General features: G+C 39.7%; 2 protein-coding genes across 5 annotated transcripts in view; one reads left to right on the forward strand and one right to left on the reverse strand.

The window, feature by feature from the left end:
* INTS8 (integrator complex subunit 8) lies at positions 1-21616 on the forward strand. Its single transcript, XM_030971375.1, has 27 exons — positions 1-214; positions 1490-1664; positions 3615-3755; positions 4179-4250; positions 5405-5456; positions 5682-5864; positions 6412-6519; positions 7171-7326; positions 7869-7969; positions 8310-8451; positions 10238-10308; positions 10438-10613; positions 11471-11604; positions 12216-12326; positions 12994-13195; positions 13744-13865; positions 14876-15060; positions 16464-16497; positions 17156-17212; positions 17292-17353; positions 18006-18124; positions 19273-19376; positions 20033-20083; positions 20712-20785; positions 20860-20924; positions 21019-21062; positions 21337-21616. Exons 1-27 carry the CDS (start codon positions 85-87, stop codon positions 21451-21453), a joined length of 2988 nt encoding a protein of 995 aa, XP_030827235.1. The 5' UTR covers positions 1-84; the 3' UTR covers positions 21454-21616.
* CCNE2 (cyclin E2) overlaps positions 21588-23991 on the reverse strand; it is a 13767-nt gene continuing 11363 nt past the window's right edge. For all 4 annotated transcript variants that reach the window (XM_030971377.1, XM_030971379.1, XM_030971376.1 and 1 more), the window contains exons 11-12: positions 23223-23377; positions 21588-22850 (exon numbers count right to left, since the gene is read on the reverse strand). In XM_030971377.1, the coding sequence (XP_030827237.1) occupies positions 22749-22850; positions 23223-23377 (257 nt within the window). In that variant the 3' untranslated portion in view covers positions 21588-22748. The remainder of the gene's footprint in view (positions 22851-23222; positions 23378-23991) is intronic.

The raw sequence follows: 23991 nt of genomic DNA on the forward strand, positions 1-23991 counted from the left end.
GGGGCGCGGCTGGCGGCCATCTTGTGCGGCCGGCGGTGGCTGCGGGCTTGAGGGGTTTGTGGGCGTCCCTGTCGAGCGGCGGGCATGAGCGCGGAGGCGGCGGACCGGGAGGCAGCCACCTCCAGCCGGCCATGCACGCCGCCGCAGACGTCGTGGTTCGAGTTCGTGCTGGAGGAGGCGCTGCTGGAGCAGCACCTGCAGAAGCCCTCTCCCGGTGCGTGCCCTGCTGGCCGCCGCCTCCCCGCGGCCTCGGGCTCGGCCCGGCTCCGCTCCCCGGCTCCGCTCCCCGGCCCCTCCTGGGGCGGGCTCGTTCCGGGGGCTGGGAGGCGGCACTGCGGGGGCTCTGCTGCGGTGCTGGGGAGAGCGGGGCAGAGGGAGCTGGGCACTGCCCGCGGCCGTGCGGCGGCTTTTACCGCCGACAGTAACGCGATTTTTCTTATTTCACTTTATCTTTCCTATTTAATAACTCATTTCTCTGTCTTTCTTGTCCGGTAGATCGCTTTTCCTTTCGCGTGGGTGAATGTTGTGTGCGGAAGTGTAGTTTGTTTATTCAGTGGAAAGTGCTGCTTGTGCGCATCATTGCAGTTGGCAGCTGGTTTTCTGCCATTGGGGTCCTGTTAGTGGCAGAAGCTGAAATCCCCCGAAGGGTTCAGTGCTGAAATTGCTCTCTGGACCAGGAATAAATAGAATTCTCGTCTGATGTATTATAAGAAAGTGGCCATATTTAAAATTACCTGATCTTTTGACAGTCATAAGTGGTAGTCATCTTTTTCAGCACCCGAATTCTGTGAGGACGTGAAGGAAACAGGAAAACCTGGGCCAGTGTTGCCTCTACGAAAAGTCAATTTAAGCAGAATTTATCTTAGATTTTATACTCCGTTCTACACTTAGATTTTATACTCTTGTTTTGTAATGAATTAAGTAATTTGATAATACTTGCTTTATGTTTCACAAAGTTCAGTGAGAGTGTCATAGCTACGGTGTGGCCTCTTTTCAAAAGAGCTGAAAGGTATTGGCTATCTTATTTTAAGGGAGAGATTGGGTGCTTTTTTTGATGCTGTTTTTTAACCAATCTGAAAGTATTTCCTAAATATATTCAGAAGTAGCAGCAATTGCTTGTAAATATACTTTATGTGCAGAGGATAATTACAAGTAGATGTATAGTTTTTATATCTTGTCGTTTGATTAGGAAGCATTTATTTTCACTAGATGCATGTATCAAAACATAATTAATACAAAATAGTGAAAATAAATAAAAGTGTGAGAGTGTGGTTACCGTGGTCAAGTAAACTTTAACGTTAAGCAAAGATATGTTGATAGTCTGATTTGAGTCAGCACATGCAAGACACCATTTGGGATTAGAATCTACCAGGTAACAATGTCAGCAGTATAAGCACCAAGGATAAAAGAACTGTGTTTCATAGCTGGGGGGGAAAAATTAATTTCTGGGCTTATAAAGAATTTGAAGAGTGGCTGTGTTTTTTTCCAGATCCACCACCTGTGCAGCTGATTGTTCAGTTCTTGGAACAAGCTTCAAAACCATCTGTGAATGAACAGAACCAAGTCCAGCCACCACCTGATAACAAAAGAAACCGCATTCTAAAACTTCTTGCTCTCAAAGTTGCTGCTCATCTGAAGTGGGATTTGGATGTATTAGAAAAAAGGTACAGTCTGTACAGCTTCATGCCAAGTTTACTAAATTGAGGTGGCTTGAGATATTTATTTTAAAAATCGAAATCTGTCTTGCTCCCTTTTGGGTGTGATAATTGAAATTTTTAACTGTAAGTTACAAAACTTTCTTTTTATTTTAGCTGTAAGTTACAAAACAGTTTTGATAAAGGCACTGTGTCTGGACAAATTAACAGTGTTTAGAGAGGAAAAACATCATGTCTTAGACATTATGATACGTACATGTAACCTTCATAAAGATGAATTTGAGGTTATGTTTTCTTCAGTGACAAAACTAGCGTGAGTTTCCTCATTCTGACATGCTTGAAATTGGAGGTCTTGCTCCAGTGTTGTTGATGTGAATAACTCCATGTTATCTGTGAAATGACTGTGGTTGAAATAGACAGATCCCAGCTTTGCATCTTTTCTTTGGAAATTTCAGCTGAAAAATGGTCTGATGAGCTAGAACAGTTGAGAACTACTTCACTTTGGCAGTGCTATGCACATTAGGGAGCTGCACTTCACAGAATCACAGGATGGGTATGGTTGGAAAGAACCACAGTGGGTCATCTGATCCAACCTCTCTGCTAGAACAGAGTCATCCCAAAACACATGGCACAGGATTGTGTTCAGGTGACTCTTGTTTACACTAGGCTTCCTGTTTGCACTTAGGTAATGGCAGAAGTTCCTTATTCATTCACACAGGTCTCTTGCCCCCTTTATCTGTAATTTAATGTAAAATCTTAAGGGGACAATAATTGCCCTGGTTGTAACTTGCATGGAATTGTAGAATCATGTAGGCTGGAAAGAAGCTTTAAGATCATTGAGGCCAGCTGTTAATTTGACACTGCCAAGCCTGCCACTAAGCCATGTCCCTAAGTGCCACATCTGCATATAATTTAAATACCTTCAGGGTATGATGGTGACTCAACTCCTTCCCTGGACAGCCTGTTCCAATGGCTGACCACCCATTTGGTGAAAAACTTTTCATAAAATTCAATCAATTTCATAAAATTCAATCTAAACCTTCCCTTGCATAACTTGAGGCCACTTCCTTTCATCCTGTCACTTGCCTGGGAGAAGAGACTGACCACCCACTTGCTACAGCCTCCTCTTAGGGAGTTGTACAGAGTGATAAGGTCCCCTCTGAGCCTTCTTTTCTCCTGGCTAAACACCCCCAGTTGCCTCAGCCACTGCTTGTATAACACTTCTGATAGAACACAAGACCTACAATTTGTGAAACAGAAATCCTGGCTTTAGCTGCTAAAAGTGTAGTTTCACTCATTGTTTTCAATACTTCTTGCAAAGCATGCAGATTTTTCATAAGATCAAGGGTACCTTGGCAGTAGCTGATCTAATTTCAAATAAGGTCTAAATTAGTAATAGTATTTTAGTTGTGTTGAATTATACTACAAAAGCTTGGAGCAGTGCAGTCCAGCCTGCATGTCTTCTCATTTTATTAAAGAAAGTTCTGTCCCAGCTAATGTATCTTGTACTTACCACTATTCAAAAATTCCCAGTCTTAACTTTATATAAGTGAAATTTCATTTGTGATGGAAATGGGGTTGCTTACCTTCAGGGAGTATGATCTGGGGCTGCTTTGAAAGAACTTCCTATTAGCTGGGTCATGCTGTTACAGGTGACTGGATTATTCTGGTACAGTGCCTGTGTGGGTAATGCAGTGGTGCAGAGTAGCAGTTCAGCTGTCTGGGTAGCTGAACTACTGCTTGGGCCCATCCTCTTGGGCTTAATTTATGCAGCTAATACTGGTAACTGCTTTGCATACCTGATCTCAAATGCTGAATAAACATCCATGTGATGTTAAGTACTGAATAGTACTTAACAGTATTCAGTAACCGGTACTGAAGAGTAGTGTACATTGTTTAACATTCCATAAGTAGATTTACTCTATGAAATATCTGATTCTGTCTTTTATTTTTTAATAGCTTGTCTGTTCCTGTATTGAACATGCTATTGAATGAACTTCTGTGTATCAGCAAAGTTCCCCCAGGAACTAAACATGTGGATGTAGATCTGTCCAGCTTACCCCCAACCACTGCAATGGCAATACTACTCTACAACAGATGGTAACTACTACATGGCAATAATATAAAATCATTATGGAACAAAGCCGTGCTTTCTTCTATCTGTATAATTGCATGTAGATGGAGAAAGAACCCTGAAGTACTAATATGTGTTGTGATCTGTTGCTAGGTTATGGTGAAGGAGCTGAATCTGAAAAGCTATTCTAGAGCTGATTTTCTTCTCTAAAAAAATAGTCAAGATAATGATTTGAACCCTTTCCTTTTAAATACAAAAATCTTCATCTTTCAACTTTTTATGGACATAAAAGCATTTCTTAGCTGCTAGATGTGCTCTTGAGAAAAGGATGTATTCTAATGGTATAATGTTTCTGAAATGGTAAACTGCTATTATCAAGAGGCCTGTAATCTGCTTATTACATTTCTGAGGCTAATACCATTCTTTACTTAATTTTTTCCCCTGTGTAGGGCCATAAGGACCATCGTTCAAAGTAGTTTTCCTGTAAAGCAAGTGAAACCTGGTCCACCTCAGTTAAATGTGTAAGTTACAGATATAATTAATTTGGATGTCAGAGATATTTTATAATCAGGAATGTAATTTCTAAGTGGATTAAATCATGTTAATAACATACAGTTTCTTAAAATGTCTAGTTGTTACATGGAAAACTTGGATTTATTTCAAGTATATTCTCACTTTCCTGTCAGACATGCTTGATACCCCTGTTATTCCCCTCTGTCAATATTATAATCTCTGTGACTTTGTCATGGCATGAAAAATTAAGAGAGGAAGAGAGGTGACAATTTGCCTTGGCAGTATGCTTATGCTCTAGTTTAGGTGGGGTACATTTCTTGCATTCTTTTGCATCTGTAACTTTCAGTAGCTTGCTTAATATGGTTGTTTTATTACACCATTTGGAAGCATTGTGTGTGATAACCTTAGAAATAATGAAGTATGTGCTTCATTATGCAATAATTTGTAATTTAAAATCAATTTTGCATTTTGCCTTCTAGAAGCTGTGAGACTTTAGTAACAACTTGTCCTTGACTTTTATGTTACAGATTTCTCCAAAAGTTGGAAGAAGTGGTGCTTTTCATATGCTTTATGTTAATTTTACACTTAAGCATTAGGCCATACTTGTTTGACAGAGTCTGTTAATATGTTGATTAAACATACTCTTCTTCCTCCTCCTTATTTTACTAGAGATCTTACGTTGTCCTATATGTATCAGAGTCTGATCCTGAATAAAAGAAAGAAAAATAAAAAGAAATCTGTGGGGGAAAATAATTGAAAAGTACTTTTAATTTTTACATAAACGTGTGAACATGATTCTGCCCCTGACATGTTTGAGAAGATTTACGTTTTGAAGCTTCATGAGACTTGAGGCTGTGGAAGCTTTCTTCATTATTGTTTTGCTATTGAATTGGTATTAGCAATCTGATCTTAAAAAAAGGCAATGATAACTTTGCAACTTTGTGTTTTATTGAAACACATTCTCATACAAAACTATCTTTTCATTATAAAGTTCTGTATTTCACATATAGATAGATAAGAGCAGTCAGTGGTCCTGCATTATGATGTTCAAAATGTAGTTAAGCAAAACCAAGCATGAATGAATTATTGTGATCTAGAACATGAAGTAATGTGCAGGTCTGCCTTATAACTGAATGCTTGACCTCTTGTGTCTAACTTGCAGTATGAATCATATTCAGCAAGAAAAGGAACTAACTGAAAATATTTTGAAAGTGGTGAGACTCTTTTCCCTTCATATTTTTGCTCAAATTTGATGTAAATATGAATTTCTTTGTTGTACAAGAAATACAAAAGCCAATTCTACATTGTGTAGAATTTTTAAAGGGCTTTTTTAAAAAGTCTCCTTTTACTGAGCTGTTTAAAATGTAGCATTAACTGAAACCCAGAGTTAAACTCAAGGCCAAGAGGTTAATTCTTTTAATGTATCTGAACTATTACAGTTGAAGGAGCAGGCTGCTGATTCCATCCTGGTCCTGGAAGGAGCACTTAAATTAAACAAAGATCTTTATGTCCATACTATAAGAACTCTGGATTTATTGGCCATGGAACCTGGTATGGTGAATGGAGAAACAGAGAGTTCCACAGCTGGACTGAAAATCAGTGCAGAGGAGATACAGTGCCAGGTAGGTCACATTTTCTACTAAAGCTTTCAGTTTGTATCTGTTTCTTTAGAAAAAGTGTTAAGTAATAATTTTGAGGTAAATCACAGTTTTTTTCTATTAATGTTCCTTGTGTTATTTTGTGTTTGGTTTTTTTGTTTGTCTGTTGGTTTCTCTTATAATGCAATGAAATAATACTGGCTTCATTTTTACATTAATAGAACTTTTTTTAACCATTGTAACTGTTACTTCCCACTAACCTCTCACTTTCCCCCTCTCAGTCCCCTGAAATTACCCATTATATGACAAAGACAGCTTATTGCATTGTTTTCAAAGATTATGGGAAAATCATTCTTTAATTTTGTAATGCTTGTGCAGAATTACTCAGACTGAGATTGCAGTTAAAGGAGAAGGAATTGAAGTATGTGGGGTAAGGTGTGCAGTGTATGTTGGTAAGTTAGATAAAAGTAGGAGTAGTTTAAAGTACATGCAATGTTTGAGCTGAAATACTTAATCTTGACTTGGAACATGATGTCCAAGACTGTGTGTTTGATATGAGTACTGTTTGCAGGTTTGCTATGATTTGGGTGCAATCTATTTCCAACAAGGATCTACAAATGCAGCTGTTCATGAAAAGGCTAAGGAAAAGTTTTTCAAAACAAAGGAGTTGATTGCAAAGGTGAGAAGTGTTCTTTTAGCATGTGTAGTCAACTCTTTTCTAAAAAAAACGCCTTGTCTAAATTATTGCTTCCTTCTTTAGCAGTTTAATAATTCTTAATGGTACACAGAGTTTTTAAAGAAATTTCCTGAAGTTTTGAGAGTTATTTTTTTCACGTTGTGCCTGGTTTGAAAGTATATTAATTGGTTGTAGTATATTGCTGCTTAGTTCTACCTTTTGTAATGAATACTCTTTTACACAAATTGTATTGATGCAAAAAATGTAGGAATGACATCTCCAGTGCTAATAGTAACTTGACTGAACGGTACATCCTGTGTCCATGGTGATGACGTGTTTTTGAGGAAGGTAACCATACAGCACTTCTTTTTTTTTTTAATCTAACTTTCCCTTGGAAATCAGATTCTCTATGTTCTAACCTTTTAAAAAAGTACATCTTATTTTATAAGAAGGCTTTGCTTCCTTCTTTATTTTGTTTCATATTCATATTTTCAAAACTTCAGAATTCCAGTTTTATTTAAATGAAGCGTGTACATGTACATTCTTTTGTTCTTTTGCTGTTATTTGTGGAAATTGTGAATCTCTGTTTCTGAATTAAGCATATATTTCATAATACTTCAGCTACTAAGATCTACTGTAACTCTTACATTTCAGAATGGCTCATCATCACTTCATTTTACCATAGATGAAGAACGGTTAGCTGGGTATTGTCAAGCTTGTGAAGTTCTTACTTCATCTTCTGATGATGCATCTCAACAGGCAACTCCTTACAGTAAAATCCACAGCTGTATGAAATCTGGCAAATATCAGGTAGAATGCCTAAACAAACCCATGTGTATGTGAGGGGGGGGTTTTATCATTCTTTGTGGAGGATTCCATTTGAACTAGTATGGATTTTAAGAAATGTTAAATGGCAATTTACATACTGTTTTAAATCCTATGTGTTTAGGAATATAACATAATCTGGTGCATATTAGATTAAAACATCTTGGATTTCATACCATGGTAAATAATTCCTGCCAGCTGAGATAAGGGCTTTTCAGGTAATTCTTTGGGTCTTGAGAATTACTCTTTCAGCTAATTCTCAGGTACTAATTCCTTGAGTTTCAGAGACTGTTGCTACTTAGATATGCAAGTTTGTTTTGGGGTTTTTTTTTGTTTTTTCTTTGATTTTTTTGATGATAAAGAACTTCTTCTGTTACTTGACTCCTTTTTTGATTGTTCAGTTAATTTTAATATTAAATATGGATGTGAGATGCTTCTCTTAGTTTCCTCATTTTTACCAGATAAAATAATTTTCTGTTTGGTTCTTTTGCATTATGCATTCTCTATTCCAACTGGTTTTGTTACAGGACTTAGTGAAGATATTCCTTGAAGATAACCTAACCCTCAGTTTGCCTGAACAATTCAGACAATCAGTGCTGAGAGAACTCTTCCAAAAAGCTCAGCAAGGGTGAGACATTAAATTATAATCAATGTTCAGTGATGACGAAGAGCAATTTTCATTGGTTCTATTTTTTGTGGAAAGCATGTAAAATCTTTTAACAACAAACTACTTACATCCATGAAACTTCACCCTTTGTTTCTGTTATCGGTAGTCTAAACTACATTTTACATCACACCACAGCTCCTTGGTTGTATCTCCCTGTGGCCATAGATGGAAAAATGTAATGCATGTTAACAGTTAATTTTATCACTTGACTGATTCTTTAAAAAATTTTTTTCCACCTGTTGTGACACCACTCTTTGTGTATCAGAGCTGTCCTGTGACCTTCAGTTCTGTGTTCATGCAGGAATGAGGCTCTGGATGAAGTGTGTTTCAAAGTCTGCGTGTGCAACACAGTCTGCGATGTATTACAAGGCCGAATAATTGATATTCAGTTTTGTCAACTGTTCCTGAAACCCAGCAAAGAGAAAATAGACTTCCTTCTTGAGGTAAAACATTAATCTAAAATTGGAAGTGAGAATGATATTTAGTGAGAGATTTCTTTCTCCACATAACTGTTATTATTGCAAGTGATGCTCTTTCTGAAGCAGAGAAAGGTTACTTCTCAAACATTATTCAACTTATTTGCAGTTAGTACAGCTCCACTCAGTGATCAGTTCTGCATCTGTTGTTCATAGCTCTGTTTCCATCTGTCAGGGAAGATCCAGTGGAGAGCTGTTGCTTCAGATTGTATTTGAAATCACTGCTGTTCCTGACATTGTTCCACTGAAACAAATATTCAGCAATATCATTACATAATTTAACAAACAATCAAATTCTCCAAAACAGAGAGAATGGGTAGAAAAAGTACCTGTGGAAGGGGGACCACTTTTCCCTTATCAGCTTTGTTGTAGAAGTTAGCATGTGGTAAAGTGATCCTTAGTTACTGGTGTGTGTGAGACCTACACAGTTACCCTTAGTCAAGCTTTTTAGGAAACTGATATTGCTTAAACTAAACTTAATCCTTTTATTGCTTTGCTGTTATTTTAATGTCTTTTATTAATTTGAGCCTAATTCTTTTGCTTGTCTCTTCAGTCATGTGGCAAAAAATTAATTGATGGTACTCTCTACTGCAGAGCAAGTAAAAGCTTACATCAACTGCTCATATTGGGACTGAAACATAATTCTAAAAAAATTTATTGCAAGCTGACAGATTCAACTATCTAGTTATTTTTCAACTGCTGGTTTAAAAAAAAACCCCTAAGTCCTAGTGAATCTTATAATTTTGCACTTAGAAATGCTTCATTTTTAAACTCATGTGCTAAATGATCTTGTGTGGCACTCAGTGTCAGTGCTTCTGTATACCAGGGGAGTAGGAAAAAGGAATGTGGGTTATGTCTGACAGAAGATGACAGTTGTCTGAAACATCCTGTCTTGTGTACAGGTTAAAGGAAACTGATCCATATGTGATGGCAGTAGCTTTTATCAGGTTTACTTCAGAGACAGTCTTATTTCACACAGTTGTACTGAGATTTCTGTATCAAGCTTTGTCAGTCAAATCTTATCTTACTTTCTTTGGCTTACAAGAAACCCTTGAGAGATGATCTCATCTCTGCAATTAGAGTAACTGAGTCATGACAGGGTTACACAGAGCAAAACAGAAATACTGGTTTGATTCCCGATTAATTAGGGTAACCACCCAGCAATGCTGCACTTGGTTCCCACCCAACAGCTCTTGAGCAGATTCAAAAATTGCTCTACAAAGTAAAAACAACAGACAGGCCAAAAGAGTTGGAATTGTTCATGGTGGAGAAGCAAAGGCTCCAAGGGGATCTTGGAGAACCTTCAGGTTCCTAAAGGGGACTAGAAGAAAGCTGTTTTGCATTTTGTTGTGGGACAAGACAAGGGTAATAGGTTCAAACTCAAAATGGCAGATGAAATATTAGGAAGAAATCCTTTACAGTGAGGGTGGTGAGGCACTTGAACAGGTTGTCCAGAGAAGTTGTGGATGCTCCATCCCTGGAAGTGTTCAAGGCCAGACTGGGCGGGGCTTTGAGCAACCTGGTCCACTGAAAGGTGTCCCTGCCCATGGCCGGGCTTTTAGAACTGGATGATCTTTAAGGTCTCTTCCAACCAAAACCATTCCATGATGCTGTATCTTTGTTGCTTAACCTGAGATAGAGGTTTACTGGCTGTTACTGCTTGAGACAGAAAGCTGGTCAGTAACAGTGGCTGTAACTAAATATTATAAATGTGCAAGGGGGCTGCTTAGTTATTTTCTGCTTTCTTTTCCAGGTTTGTTCAGGGTCAATAAACTTGGAAAGTGCTTCTGAAGAATTGAAGAGAAGAATGGCAGCGTTTCTCAAGTATGTACCCATATTAAGATAACATGAATTTGCACTTTGTAAGCAATAACAATAAATATTTCAAGAACTTATAACTGGAAAAATAAGCACTTTTTTCTTGCTTATGTACTAACATTTTTATTTGTTTAGAAACTTGTGTTTGGGCATGGAAGATCTTCAGTTTGTCTTCATGATTTCATCTCATGAGCTTTTCATAAAACTGCTGAAAGATGATGAACGGAAACTGCTCATTGACCAAATGCGAAAGAGATCTCCTCGAATCAATCTGTGCACAAAACCTGTGACTTCTTTTTATGATATCCCAGGTAACTTTCACAGCATGTGCATTAACTTATGAGCAGACGGTGCCCTGTTTCCATGATGAGAACCTTGAGGTTACAAAGTGCAGGTCTATTCTCAAAAAAGTTTAGAATGTTCTTAGAGAGAGTACTTCCTGTTGTTGGTTGGTGCATGTCCTGCTTGTTCAAGAAGGTAGCTGCTACTTGCTTGTGTCTCAAGTGAGTGTAATACATAAGCTCAAATGAATGTGTCCTAGCTGACAGAGTGAGAGAGCATGGCATTGGTTTGAACAAAATGTGGCTGTGGCAGCTGTTCCAAAAAGGGAACCCGGCCTCTGGACTTAAATACAGTAATGATGATGTGACTCTCTGGTAAGCTGGACCAGGAGTGCCATCTAAATGAAAACCAAAGTAAACCACAGATGTTTTCAACCAGTTAAATTCCCCAATACAGCTGGCTGGCAGTGCAGCTGCACAAGTCAAAGCTAACAAGAGGTGCCAGATGGTGGCTGCAGCTGGAAAGGCCTTACCTTTTCAGCTCTAATGCAGTCCTGCAGTAACTTAAGCCAGTTAAGACAATGTGTATTTTCACTAGAGCAGTATAGGAACACCCTTTTAATGAAGATCTGGAATCTATTGCTTTGCTATAGCAAGAGTGCTCAGAGCTGCTGGAGTGAGGAAGGGGACTTGCAAGCAGCCCTTTAGATCTGGGTAAAGGTAGCACAAGGTGTTTGTCAAAGGCCACAAAAAGGATGTCTGGACCTATGGAAGCATGATATATCTGCTGTTCTTACTATGTTCTGGTTGAAGTGTTATACACTAAAGAATTGGAAGTATCTACATTGAGAAGAAATGTGCTGAAGACCTGGTTGCTTTTCTTCCAGCTTCAGCAAGTGTCAATATTGGCCAGCTTGAACATCAGCTCATACTGTCAGTGGATCCTTGGAGGATTCGCCAGATCTTGATCGAGTTGCATGGTATGACCTCAGAACGCCAGTTCTGGACAATTTCTAATAAGGTAACTTAGCTCATGTGCTCACAAGAGACTGTAATTCAAGGGCTGGTTAGGTATCATACTGCAGTGAACAACAAACATTTTCTCATAGATCCTCAGGGTGACTTATCTTCTCCCTCTCTGCATAGTGGTAGTTTAATAAGAATGATGATAGATATCTTAACACACATTCTATATGAAGAGTGTTACAAAAAACCTATAACCTGTATTTTAAGGAATTACTGGCTGTATCACAAGCTTTCCTTATGAGAAAAGATGTTTTTGTAGCTTGTGCTTTTAGTGTTCTGACTAGATAGCAGTATTGTCCTAGCTTAAATCTCTGTCATTAGAAGGTGGGAGCAGGAGAGAGGAAGACTTTGTTTAAATAAAGATTTCTTGTCTTTTTTTTTTGTTGTTTTTCCCCCTCTTAATAATTGCATATTCAGAGTGTGAACAAAGGGTAATTGGGCGTTTTTATCGTATTTCTAAATGAGACATACATTACTTGTGACTAGATGTAAAGACAGGAATTGGCAGTCATTTTCAATATTTGGGGTTTGTTTGTGTTGTTTTCAACAGTGATGTGAATTCTAAAACTTGTTTCTATGCAAATATCCTATGCATTTCTCTCCCAGTGGGAAGTACCAAATGTTTACGGCAGTGTTATTTTAGGAATCAAAGACAGTCTGACTAGGGATTTGGTCTACATCCTGATGGCCAAGGGATTGCACTGCTGTGCCATTAAGGTGAGCAAGCCATCTGAGCTTACTGGTTGGTTTGGACAATTGAATCTTAATGAAGTGGAAAATTTGAAAGCCTTTTTTAGAAAAAGAACTGAAAAATTGGGTGGTGAGGGAGATGTTGTAACAAGCTCCATGTGTTGTGTGATGGATAAGGATTTCTGTCGCTCAAAGTTTCATCAGCAGAGCAAAGATAATGCCTTTCCAGTGAGTTGGGCCTGGAGATAATTTCATTCATATAAAGTTTTCATTATGTTGTTCTAGATCATGTGGCATCTACATCCAGTGGTGATTTGATTTACTGATATGAAGTGCTGTTCTTTTGAATAAGTGTATTACATAAGGAATTTATTGGAATGCTCTTCTATTTTCCTTGTAATTGACAAATTTGCTAAACTGCAGCTAAAACAAAATTGTACCAAGCATACCAGTAGTTGGCTCTAGCATGTTTTTGCTTAAACTCCTTGTTTTGTTTTCAAAAACTCTGGAACTCTTAAGCTTAATAGCAAGTCCACAGGACTCAAAAGTAGACTCTGTGAGATGCTTGAGCAATGCTGATGCTAATGGATGCCGAGGCTGGTTCAGCCAAGATAGAGCTGATTGCACTTTAGCTTGTAGCATTTCCCCTTATGAATTCGTTAGGAATCATTAATGCATATAATTTTTATTGCAGGATTTTGTCCATGCAAAACAACTTTTTGCTGCTTGCTTGGAGCTTGTGACAGAGTTCTCTCCAAAGCTCCGTCAGGTCATGCTGAATGAAATGCTACTGTTGGACATTTACACTCATGAAGCTGGAGCTGGTGTTTCTGGAGAGCGTCCTCCTTCTGATCTTATAAGCAGAGTCCGAGGATATTTGGAAATGAGAGTACCTGGTGAGTACATTACTGTCTTTCTGAGGATGCAGTAAAGCACAAACCTTGAGAGAAGGGGAAAAAATCCACAGCAAAATAAAACAACTTTGTATGCAGATTAACCACTTAGGTGTGTAAGTGGAAAAACAGTGATGTTGACACTGGTTTTAGTAAGTCTTCAGAAGTTTTATTAGTTTTTAGAATTTGGAAGTGAGCATGATGCCTACCTGTTGCTAAACATTGACAGTTTCTATTCAGTGCCACTTAAAGGACTTGAACAGGATAAAGATCTCTGCACTTCTGCCAAAGGGTTTTGCCAGTTGTTAAAGCTTTCTCCTGGTTTCACAAGAAGAGAGTAACATGGTACTGTTGTGATTAGGTGAAACCCTCGTTGCTCCTAATTTCCAGAGGTGAGGTCTCTTGTCGGGCTAAGCATCATATTTTCCTGTGATAGCTGTGGAGCAAAAACAGCTGATTAGAGGGAATGGGATATACTTATTTTCATACAACACCATTTTACAACACTGTTTTCTCAAAAATAAAAAGTTAAAGAATCCCTTTCCTTTTAGATATTCCTCTTCGACAAGTTATAGCTGAAGAATGTGTTGCCTTCCTGTTAAACTGGTGTGAGAACGAGTATTTGACCATGCAAGTTCCATTACCTCTGGTTCAGACTAATCCTTATGTGAAGGTAACAAGTGCTCAGTTTCAAGGCTTTTTCAGACTGTAATTGACTTTTTTTTTGTTGAAGTATTTTGTACTTTTCAAAGCAAGTACCCTTCTGCTCAAGAGTGTGGGGCTTTGTGGCTGTAATGAAGTATGGGGTAGAACACAGTAGGGCTAAGCAACAAGCATGTTTAGCACTTGACAAAAAACATGGAAGCTGTGCTGCAGGAACACATGAAATCTTGGTCCTTGTTGGCTGCCAGCTAAGGTTGGTTCCATCAGGGGTGTGTGGTTATAATCCATTGTTGAAACACTGTAGCACTTCTAAAGGACTCTCCTCTCAGCTGGAATTCGGCCTAGGTTTATGTAGGAGGTATGAGAAGTGTGACGATCTCTGTTTTCAAGTCTGGCTTCTTTTCTATTCTGAGATACTTGTGTTCCAAATGCACTGTAAAAGTTCTGTTCTTTTACCCAACATCAGTGTTGAATTTTTGGAGACAGTCAAGCCCTGCCTTCTTTGAAACTTTGTTGTCAAAATTGTTTTGCAGCAATGTTTCTACTTCACAGTTAGGCCATGGAGCAGAAGGCAGGTTGTATTACAGGACAGGTTCATTTTTACCCTGCTCTGCTTACCTATGATACTTCCTAATTTCTGTTTTGAGGTTCAGCTCTTTTGTATAACATTGTGCCAGTTTCATTTAAGATTAATTACTATATGGAAGTTAAGTGAGTTCTAAAGCGCCAGTCTTTGTAAAATGGTATTTTATGGGGTTTAGGTTTTATGTAAGTTTGTTTTCTGGAGCTTGTAATAATGAAATACACAGCAAGGAATCTAATAAATGGGAAAATACTGTGTTTAATTCCTGTTTTCCAGCTTCTTCATCAGTGTTCTCTGCTGCAAAATTTAGTCTCATTCCTTTGTAGTTCATAATTTAAAATCACTTGCTTGGACATTTTAAAGGCCAGTAATTCCTTTGCTGTAGATGATATGCAGAGGAGCCTTAGTTCCTGTATTTTTTCTGTTGCATTGCATAGCTGGGTCAGTTGCTGGCTGCCACTTGCAAGGAACTGCCAGGTCCCAAAGAAAGCAGACGCACAGCTAAAGATCTCTGGGAAGTCGTTGTACAAATCTGCAGTGTATCCAACCAGCACAAACGTGGCAATGATGGAAGAGTGAGTTTGATAAAACACAGGGAGTCTACATTGGGTATTATGTACAGGTATGGTTTCTAAAATTATTTTTGAAGATGGCTTGAATGGTTTGTTTGATCCCATGTTCTCATCAAAAATTGTCTGGATTCCACTATCAGAGTTATGGCAGCAGCTAAAGATCTGAGTAAAAATCCTGTCCACTGTGGGAGTTGGGTATTAGTGGGGATGTGCTGGCTTTCCTTTCCAGAGGCAGAAGAGGAGTGTGTGGGAGGCAGCTCTCCATGCAGAAACTGAAGCATATATGGCTGTGCTCCCATTATAACCAGTAAAGTCAATGGCATCTAGAGGGCAGTAGAGCTGATGGGCTGGAGCTGTCTGCTTTGCAGCAAATAGAATTATTGTGTATCAGTTTTATACTTCTATAGCTGTATCAAGCACATAGCTCACAGCGTGGGTATCTATACTTAGCCTTGTTTCTGAGTCTAAAGCTAAATGTTACTCAGTCTTGAAATGAAATTCTAATTCAACTAAACTCTGCAAAGAGTAAGAAAGTTCAAATTAATCTGGTCAAGAGTCTTCTCTGTCAGACACCTTGGCAGCCTTAGCCTCAAATGACTGATTTGGGACTCTGATTTGTCCAGTGTTCATGGCCTGTTCTGAAGTCTAAGCCTAAGTTGTATAATACAGTACAGTTTGGCTTGTGTGACTGTACTGAACAGCTTTCCACGTTAAAGCCCTGGGAAAGGTGCCTCTGTCAAACCTCTGCCTGTGTCTGTGCCTTCCTTGAGCTGATCAGGTTAACGTGTGCTGAAGGCCGTGTGCATTTGCTTACACTGCTCTGGGGCAGGTGTAGGGGGTACCAACGTGCTGCAGCTTCCAGTTGTGTGCTCTGGCAAGGAAAAGGAGTACAGCTGTACTCCAGGTTACTGAACCTTTCCTCATCCCTCTGATTCAAACAAAAAGGGCAAGTAAAGGGCAGTGACCCTGTTGTTATGGAAAAGAAGTAGTGAAAACCTTTCCTAAGGCTGTCCTTGTCTGGATTGTCCTATGGTGACAATTTCTGATGTTCATTACAAGGAAACTGAAGTACATTATAAGTGATCACTGTGTACTCTCTTCTGTAAGTGTGTAGGTCATTGTTGCAAACCTAGCTTGGGGAATTGCAGTACAGTTCAGTTGTTTTCCCCTTTAGAGTCAGTGGTTGACTTCTGTGATTTTCATGCCTTTTATAGCTTGATAGAAGAACATACCTCTTACTTAACCTGGTTTTAGTGTAAAATTTGCTACTAACTGTATTAAAAGTGAATGGGCTGGTTGAGCATTTTCATTTATATGCCCTACATTTGTAAACTTAGAGGCAAAGGGGTATTTCAGCAGGTGAAGAATTTGCTCTACTGACTTGTGTTTTAAGTGTGCATATATTCTTTATTGTGGATGATTACTTACATGGGTATTTGTGTCCCTTATTTAGGAGTGAATTGTTGTCCTTCATCAAAAAGCTTCGGGTAAGTCACAGTGGTGTTGAAAATATGTTTGCAACCAAAACATCATTCTGGTGTAGTATTTTTCTAGAGTTTTTGTGTTAAATTCCAGAAAACCTAACAGTTATATGAGTGCTTTGTATGGCTGAAAAACATCTGAGTTTGCTATACCTGGCATACAGCAGTGTGGAGTAGCTTATAAAAAAATTACCCTGAATTCTGATGGAGATCTGTTTACATTGGGAGTGTATTTTATTGCAGCTGTCACGAAGCAAAGCATTCCTTTTGGAGGGCGACAGAAGCTGCTACATGCATCATACTAAGCAGCAGAAGTAAGAAGGAGGGAAATTGTTTATAGCTTCTGGGTTTGTAAATGCACAGAAAGTTGTAGTAAACCTAGCTTAAGTTTAAGGTTAGGTAGTAATCACAGAAACAACATAAAGATGCGTAAAACAAAAGTAAAGTTTATATCCAAGGAGTTATTCAGGAAAATCTGAAGTAATTAAAAACTTTCTACAGAAACATTCTTGCAGTATCCTTATGTTGCAGATCTCTTAACAAAATATTGTCCTATTTCAATAAGAAACTATAATGATTGCATAACTTCTTACATAGTTTTAAGCTTAGAGAAGAAAGTGGAGTTTTGTCAGTTCATGGGAATATTGGTTTTTTTCCCCTACAGGAACCATTGGTTCTAACTACAATATTGTCCCTGTTTGTCAAACTTCATAATGTTCGGGTCAGTATATATAATCAGAGTCTTTCTTGGTTTTCTTGAAATGTTTCTTGTTCTGATTTCTCCATCTTTCTTCTCTTAGGAAGACATTGTGAATGATATTGCAGCAGAACACATTTCTATCTGGCCCTCATCCATCCCCAAGTAAGATGATGATTAAAAACACTTTTTTTTCAAAATACTGTATGTGATGTGGTTAGTCCCAGTTACTGTTAGTGTGGTTTCTCCATGTAAAGGCATCACTGCCCCCATTCTGTCTCTGGGAAGCTTGGTTTGAGGACATGGGGAGTTTTGTTCCTAGTTTGATGGTCCTGAAGGAGATACGGGAAAGAAGAAAAGAGGAGAAGAAAAAATATGGCTTTTTATCTGTGTGCTTTATTGAACTATATCTTCATTATGTGAACTATATAATACTTTAATATGAAATCACTAATATTTTTTGACATATGTTTGAATAATAGCCAAAATAGGAAGTAGCAAATGGTATGTATTGATTTATTCTGACTGTATTGAACTGTATTTCTCCACTGAAATTTAGAGGCTCTGTGGGGTGGGATCTCAGAATCTGGTTTAGTTCTGGCTTTTTGTTCAAGCCTGTGAAGGCTGTATTTGTTCAGTCAGATTTACTGTATTGTAACAACAGCAGTCTTAGTCAACACAAAATCCTTTCTGGAGTTAGTTATGCTTCATGCTTAAGGCAAGGTGCTTTGGCCTTCAGCTAGAGGGGAAATCAAGTTAGTGGTTAAAAAAACAAAGCAGTAAGTTAGGAATTATTTTTCTTTCTTTTTTCTTTTAGTCTTCAATCAGTGGACTTTGAAGCTGTAGCTATTACAGTAAAAGAGCTGGTCAGCTATGCCTTGACTATCAATGCAAACAACCACTTCTGGTTAATTATTCAGGCAGATATTTATTTTGGTAAGTGAAACCAATGTCTGTGTTTAACATGTGTAGAGGAACCTTGGTGCTCTGAGATTTGTTTGACATAACCCTCCTTGTATTTCCTTTTATGAAAAGAAGTTTAAGTGATATATGAGGTTAAAATCTTCAGATGCAGTGGTGTAGGTAGATTTGTCTGGGAAGGCGTCTAAGCCCACAGATAGCCTGAGCTTCGGATAGGTCATTCAGACTTGCTTTTAGGGTAAGTGAAATTTTTACAGTTACCCTTAACTTCACTCTTCTAGTACAGTTGGTCCTTGAGTGTAATTTGTACAATTACACAATTGTACAAAACCATGGCACTTCAGTGTTTTATAAGTGAATGGAAAGTTGTGAACAGTGGTTCTTTTAGATGTGGAGATCAGCTTCAGTGCAGCACAAGATGAGCAGAGTGGAGAGGATCTGTATTTTATATAGGGAAGGGTTTGTAAATGAGGAGTAGCTAGCTTTATAACCCTTGGCTTAAGAGGAGGAGTCTTATTCCAGTGTTCAGTGCTGTCATGTTACATGTGGGAGAGTGATTCAGGGTTATAAACCTGTTTTCCAGTGTTTATTGCCTGTACAAAGTGCAGCAGCATCCCAGAAGGAGGACATTTATGTAGGGAGCCTCAGAGCTGGTGTGTGACAGAGCAGTGGTTGGAGCAGTGGCAGTGGTCTGTATTTCAGCAGCCATGGGCAAGCAGGCTGCTCCTGCCACAGAGCCTGGTGCTTCTCTGCAGCTCAGGAAGGGCTTCCTGGGAGTGAAGTAGTGCTGAGCCATGAGAGTGCTGTTCTCTCACTCACACCAACTAAACTCCTTCACTACCTGTGTGTGCTCAGCTCACTGAAGAAAAACTTCTACTCTAAGGTTGATGGATTCAATATTAACTGCCTGAAAAAATAAAAAGCAAACCCCAAAAGGCAGGAATTTGCCTGTGGTGCCATTTCCCTGATTGTGTAGTTTTTCCATCTACCACTGCATAACCACTTTCTGTGTGTCCATGCTTTTTAATAAAACACAAGTCATTTTCCCAGTAGAATTCAGCTGTGAGATATGTATCTGAATAATTCTATAAACAATTGATCTGAGTATTAAATAACTGCTGTATTTACTTTTGAGACCTTATTTTGCTTTTTTCCCTTGGCAGCAACTAATCAGTATTCAGCAGCCCTTCACTATTACCTACAGGCAGGAGCTGTATGCTCAGACTTCTTTAATAAGATGGTGCCACCAGATGTGTACACAGACCAGGTGAGCTAAAGTGGGATTTGCAGAAATCTCTCTTTGGATTCAGTCAGCATCCTGATTCTATGTAGAGACAAAAGTGTCCAGCACACACACTTTCCTGTAGCATGTGAGGTGTTAGAGCTTGAAGCATTTAGGAACAGATGTCCTCATCAGTCCTTTTTTTTTGGCTTGTTGCTTGAAAGCCAGAGAAAATCTGAGTCTTCTCCTTTGCTGAATCACAGATGGCTTTTCTGTTAGTTCATAGAGCCTGCAGAGCTGTGTGCTGGGAAAGCACTGTGGGACACCAGGGGAGTGGAGAGCAAATGGAAAAGCCCAGAGCACCATCAGTGTGTGATGTGACCATCCCTGGCTCATCCCTGCAGAGCCACACCGTACTGGGCAGGGCTGGGGCCAGAGCTGCTCAGGACAGTGCAGCAGCCCTGCCTCACCAGCAGTGCTGCAGTGCTCACCTGAGCTCCAGCTGCTGAAAACATCTGGCTCCTGCTGTGCTGGGAATCACTATAGTGATGAATAGGGATGTGCTAAAGCCTGGGGGTTTCTAGGGAGTAGAAGACTGTACATAGCTATTTAGGTGGTCCCTTGAAAACAATAATAAAAACCGCAGTTTGTGTTCCAAAACAAGCATTTCAGAACGTGTTTTGTTTTTAACCATTCTGTAGGTGATAAAAAGAATGATCAAGTGTTGCTCTTTACTCAATTGTCACACCCAGGTAAGAGGTGAAACATGGCGTTAACTAAAACATTTGCTTATAAATATTTATATAGGGGATAAATTTAAAAGACTGAATTCAACTTCCCTTGGAAATACAATCTGCAGTAGAGTAGGCTTTGTTACCTTTGTTTCCAGGACAGTTATAGGACTAAAGTTAATAAGTAAATAAACACCTACTTGGAAATGTAAAAAGTAGTAGTCTGGGGGTGTTTTGTTCTACTTTCCTCTGATAATGTCGACCTTCTTTTTTTTTAAGAGAGAAGATAGCTGTGGGGTGGTATTGGGAACCTGGCCTTGGTTTTCCTAACTCCAGGTGCTTTTGCTGATCCATGGGATCAGTCATTCTCCAAGAAGTAACAAAGCTTGTACTGGGCTCTAAAACTCTTAAATGGATTTGGAAACCTGGAAGCCAAGTCACTCCCTTCTGATCGGAGTCAATCCCCTTTTCTTGTAGCTGTTGCCACTGCTGTGTGAGAATGATCTGTCTTCAGGTGCTCAGAATTTGTTTGCTCTGGAAACGAGGTCTAGATTAGGTCTAGAAAAGGAGTGGAATGGACAAGGCATTGTGTGGAAAGTTTGTTTGTGGGGAATTGAGGCTGTCAGAATCACCAAGTCTTTCCTTACAGGTAGCTATTTTGTGCCAGTTCCTCAGAGAAGTAGACTATAAAACTGCTTTTAAGGCACTGCAGGAACAGAACAGGTAAATGTTAAAACAAAGTTTATAGATGCTTAAACACAGTATGTGACTGTCAGTTAACCTGCCTTGTCTTTCAGTCATGATGCCATGGATTCTTACTATGAATACATCTGGGATGTCACCATCTTGGAGTACTTGACATGTATCCTTTTGCTGGAATACCACACATGCTGGATGTTGACAGCTGAGAAAAAGTCCATTACCTACCTAAGTGACTTTTCTTGACTCATCCTCAGATCTCCACCACAAAAGAGGCGAGACAGACAAGCGGCAGATAGCAGTGAGTTAACCCAGGGTGCTGGGACTTCTTTAGTCTTTCCCTCCCTGAAATCACCTCTGAAAAGGTGGTTTCAGTTCCAGTTTTAATTTCAACACACAATTCTTTTAGAATGCGGGTGCTTGTGTCAAGTTGTGGCTGAAGGGGTGGGGTGATGGGGCATACAGGAAATAAATACAGAAATAAATCACCCATGGAACTGGTGCTGAAAGTGCCTTGAAATGAACAGCTCTACTGGAAGACCTCATGCTGGTTGTGTCTCCTCTTTTGTTTCAAGATAAAAGCCATTGGCCAGACAGAGCTGAACGCCAGCAATCCCGAGGAAGTCCTACAGCTTGCTGCTCAGAGAAGGAAAAAGAAGTTCCTTCAAGCGATGGCAAAACTTTACTTTTAGGCTAATGCTGGAAGACGACTACAAAATGTATAAAAGTGAAAAAAATCTTTCAAGACTTTATTATTTTTAAAAATTCAATTAAATTTTTGTACAACATTTAAAGTCTAGTATCTTTCTTCTTAGAAATAGACGAAATCTTACAATAAACCCCTTATTTTTACAAACTGTACAGAAGGCTGGAAGCAACTGCTGCTAGTTCCACAATGGCTTGTTTGAGAAGACATGAATTCAAGTTTGCAAAGTTGTTGTGAGTGTAAAGTGGATGTGGGTGGCACTCGATGCTCTAGTGCAGCTTCGTGGGCTGCTCAGTGAAATGTAACACTTGTCCCTGGGTGTGGAGCACGGATTGGAGCATCGTGAAAGACGGAAGAGGAATGATACCCTTCTTTCCCAGTACTGCCCTTCATCACAGAAGTGACTCAGAGGTAGTGAGTATTCCGAGGAAAACACAGTAGTTAATGCTGTTTATAAACACTGCTGACATACAGGTCCAGAGTTTAAAATACTGTTCCTACGACGTGAGTGGTTGTAGAGTACCTGCAGCTCCCTTTGTTCCATACCTTCTCCAGTTCTCATGCTTTTCTTTCTTGGTGCAAGTGGCTGGCTGGGGACTGTACTTCTTCCAGTTAGGGTTACTGCAGCAGCAGCTGCTTTGCTGGTACTCTTACCTGAGGTCAGTGATACACTAAAACTGAAGTTCATGGCAGGCCTAAAGGGCGATAAATACATCGGCCTCCTGTGGAGCTGGGGTTTGATACAAGGCTGGCTGCAGTGTCCTGCACACACAGAGTGGTTTCAGAGATGTGAACTGCTTACCCACGGGCCCCTGTAATACTGCACCTGAGCTGGGGGGAGTGACTGACACGAGTGAGCTCTGACCTTCCCAGGAAAAGAAAAAGGGTCAAGAAGAGGTAATACATACAAGCTGTCAATATTCTCCTGCTCATCTAACCCAAATTAAAGCAAGTCTGCCATGTAAGGTGAGTGGACATATCTTGCCCCCCAGCCCTATTTAAAGATGTTCTTGAAGGTCATAAGTTAAGAATTCAGTTCTCACCATTAAGTCATGTCAGAACAGACCAAAGCGGTCCAGGCTCTTGTGATAGCAGGGTGCAATCTCAGCTGAGCTCTTCTTGTCAAGTCTGTAGGAGGATGCTGGTCTCCATTTCCATCTGCTGTGTCTTTTACTGCCCAAATCTTTAATAGCAGGAAAGAGCATGAGTCACCTTTAGTGTGGTCTTGTTCTGAAGCACCAAGTCCTGTTTCTGAATCTGTTCATGACAACTGACTGTATTTCATTTCTTCTCTGTGCTTTTGGGAGGGGTTATTATTCCTCCTGTTGACACAGGTGATAGCTGCCCTGGGGCAGTAGACACTACTGCACTGTTCACTTCTTCCTGCGTATTGGGGAAAGAAGACAGCAGTTAATACCTGTGACAAGGTCTCCTTTTTTGTGGCAGGAGAAGGCAGCAGTGCTTCCTCACGCCACTCACACAGTTCAAGTGCTCTAGAGTGAGAATACTGAGAAAACCAAAGTGACATTGCATAACAAAGTTACGAACAGGTCTCCTGTGCTGGTAATGCAAGCGTGTTAGGGTAAAGCACGTTGTTTATAAGCAGCACTGGTGGCTGGGCACTCACTCGCTGAGGCGAGCCAGGCCAGGTGTCAGCAAGGAGGTGCTCTGGCCACTCAGAAGCTGCCTCAGGCCAAGGGATGTGTAATGAACTCTCAGCTGCCCAAACTGCACATCCACAAACCACTTACATACCAGCATGTCCAGATAATTTGTGTGGGTCTGGATATTGTGTCGATCTTCCGCTGCAACCTTCTTGAAGTTCTTCAGCTTCACAGGGACCTTTTTTGCCACATTGACAAAAGGAACCATCCATTGTACACACTCTGAAATGCTGTCCCAATCTAAGCCTAAAGGGTAGAACACCAGAATATATTTAGAAATCATGAGGGAGTTGCACAGTGTTCCCATAGGGCCATGAGTTAAAAAACACAATAAATAATACTGCAGATAAAAATTCAGAAACATCCTCCCAGAAACAGCCAACATGTCCTTATGCTTGTTATTTAAAAGGGTGGTGGCTGGAGGGTGAATGGAGGTCACAAGGGTTGTTGCTTTCCAGGGGAGGCTGAAGTGACTTGTGGCTTGAACACAAGATTGTGGGTCATGCTATAAAAACACACTTGGGTGTTGCTGACAGACATGCACAACTACTTGAAAACTACATTTCAGGAGAAAAAGTGGCCAAATATATAGCTAATGATTCCCCAAACACGTGGAAGTCATAGAGCAAATATTAGCCCATAAGCAAGAAGAAATGTTTCAATTCCTTAGCAAAAGCTTCATTGCCAGTGTTTCCTTCTTCTGAGTCTTTGTAACATCTGAAATAGTGTTAGGAAGTGAAATTAGAAGGAAATGAAGCATGCAGAACAAATATTAGTGACCATGTAGGTTTTGGTCTTTGCAGCTTGGTAAACCAGTACCATCTTAAGCAAATTTGGGTCTGTGACAGCTTCTGGAATTC

The sequence above is a fragment of the Camarhynchus parvulus genome, chromosome 2, assembly GCF_901933205.1.
Source record: "Camarhynchus parvulus chromosome 2, STF_HiC, whole genome shotgun sequence".
NCBI lineage: Eukaryota > Metazoa > Chordata > Aves > Passeriformes > Thraupidae > Camarhynchus > Camarhynchus parvulus.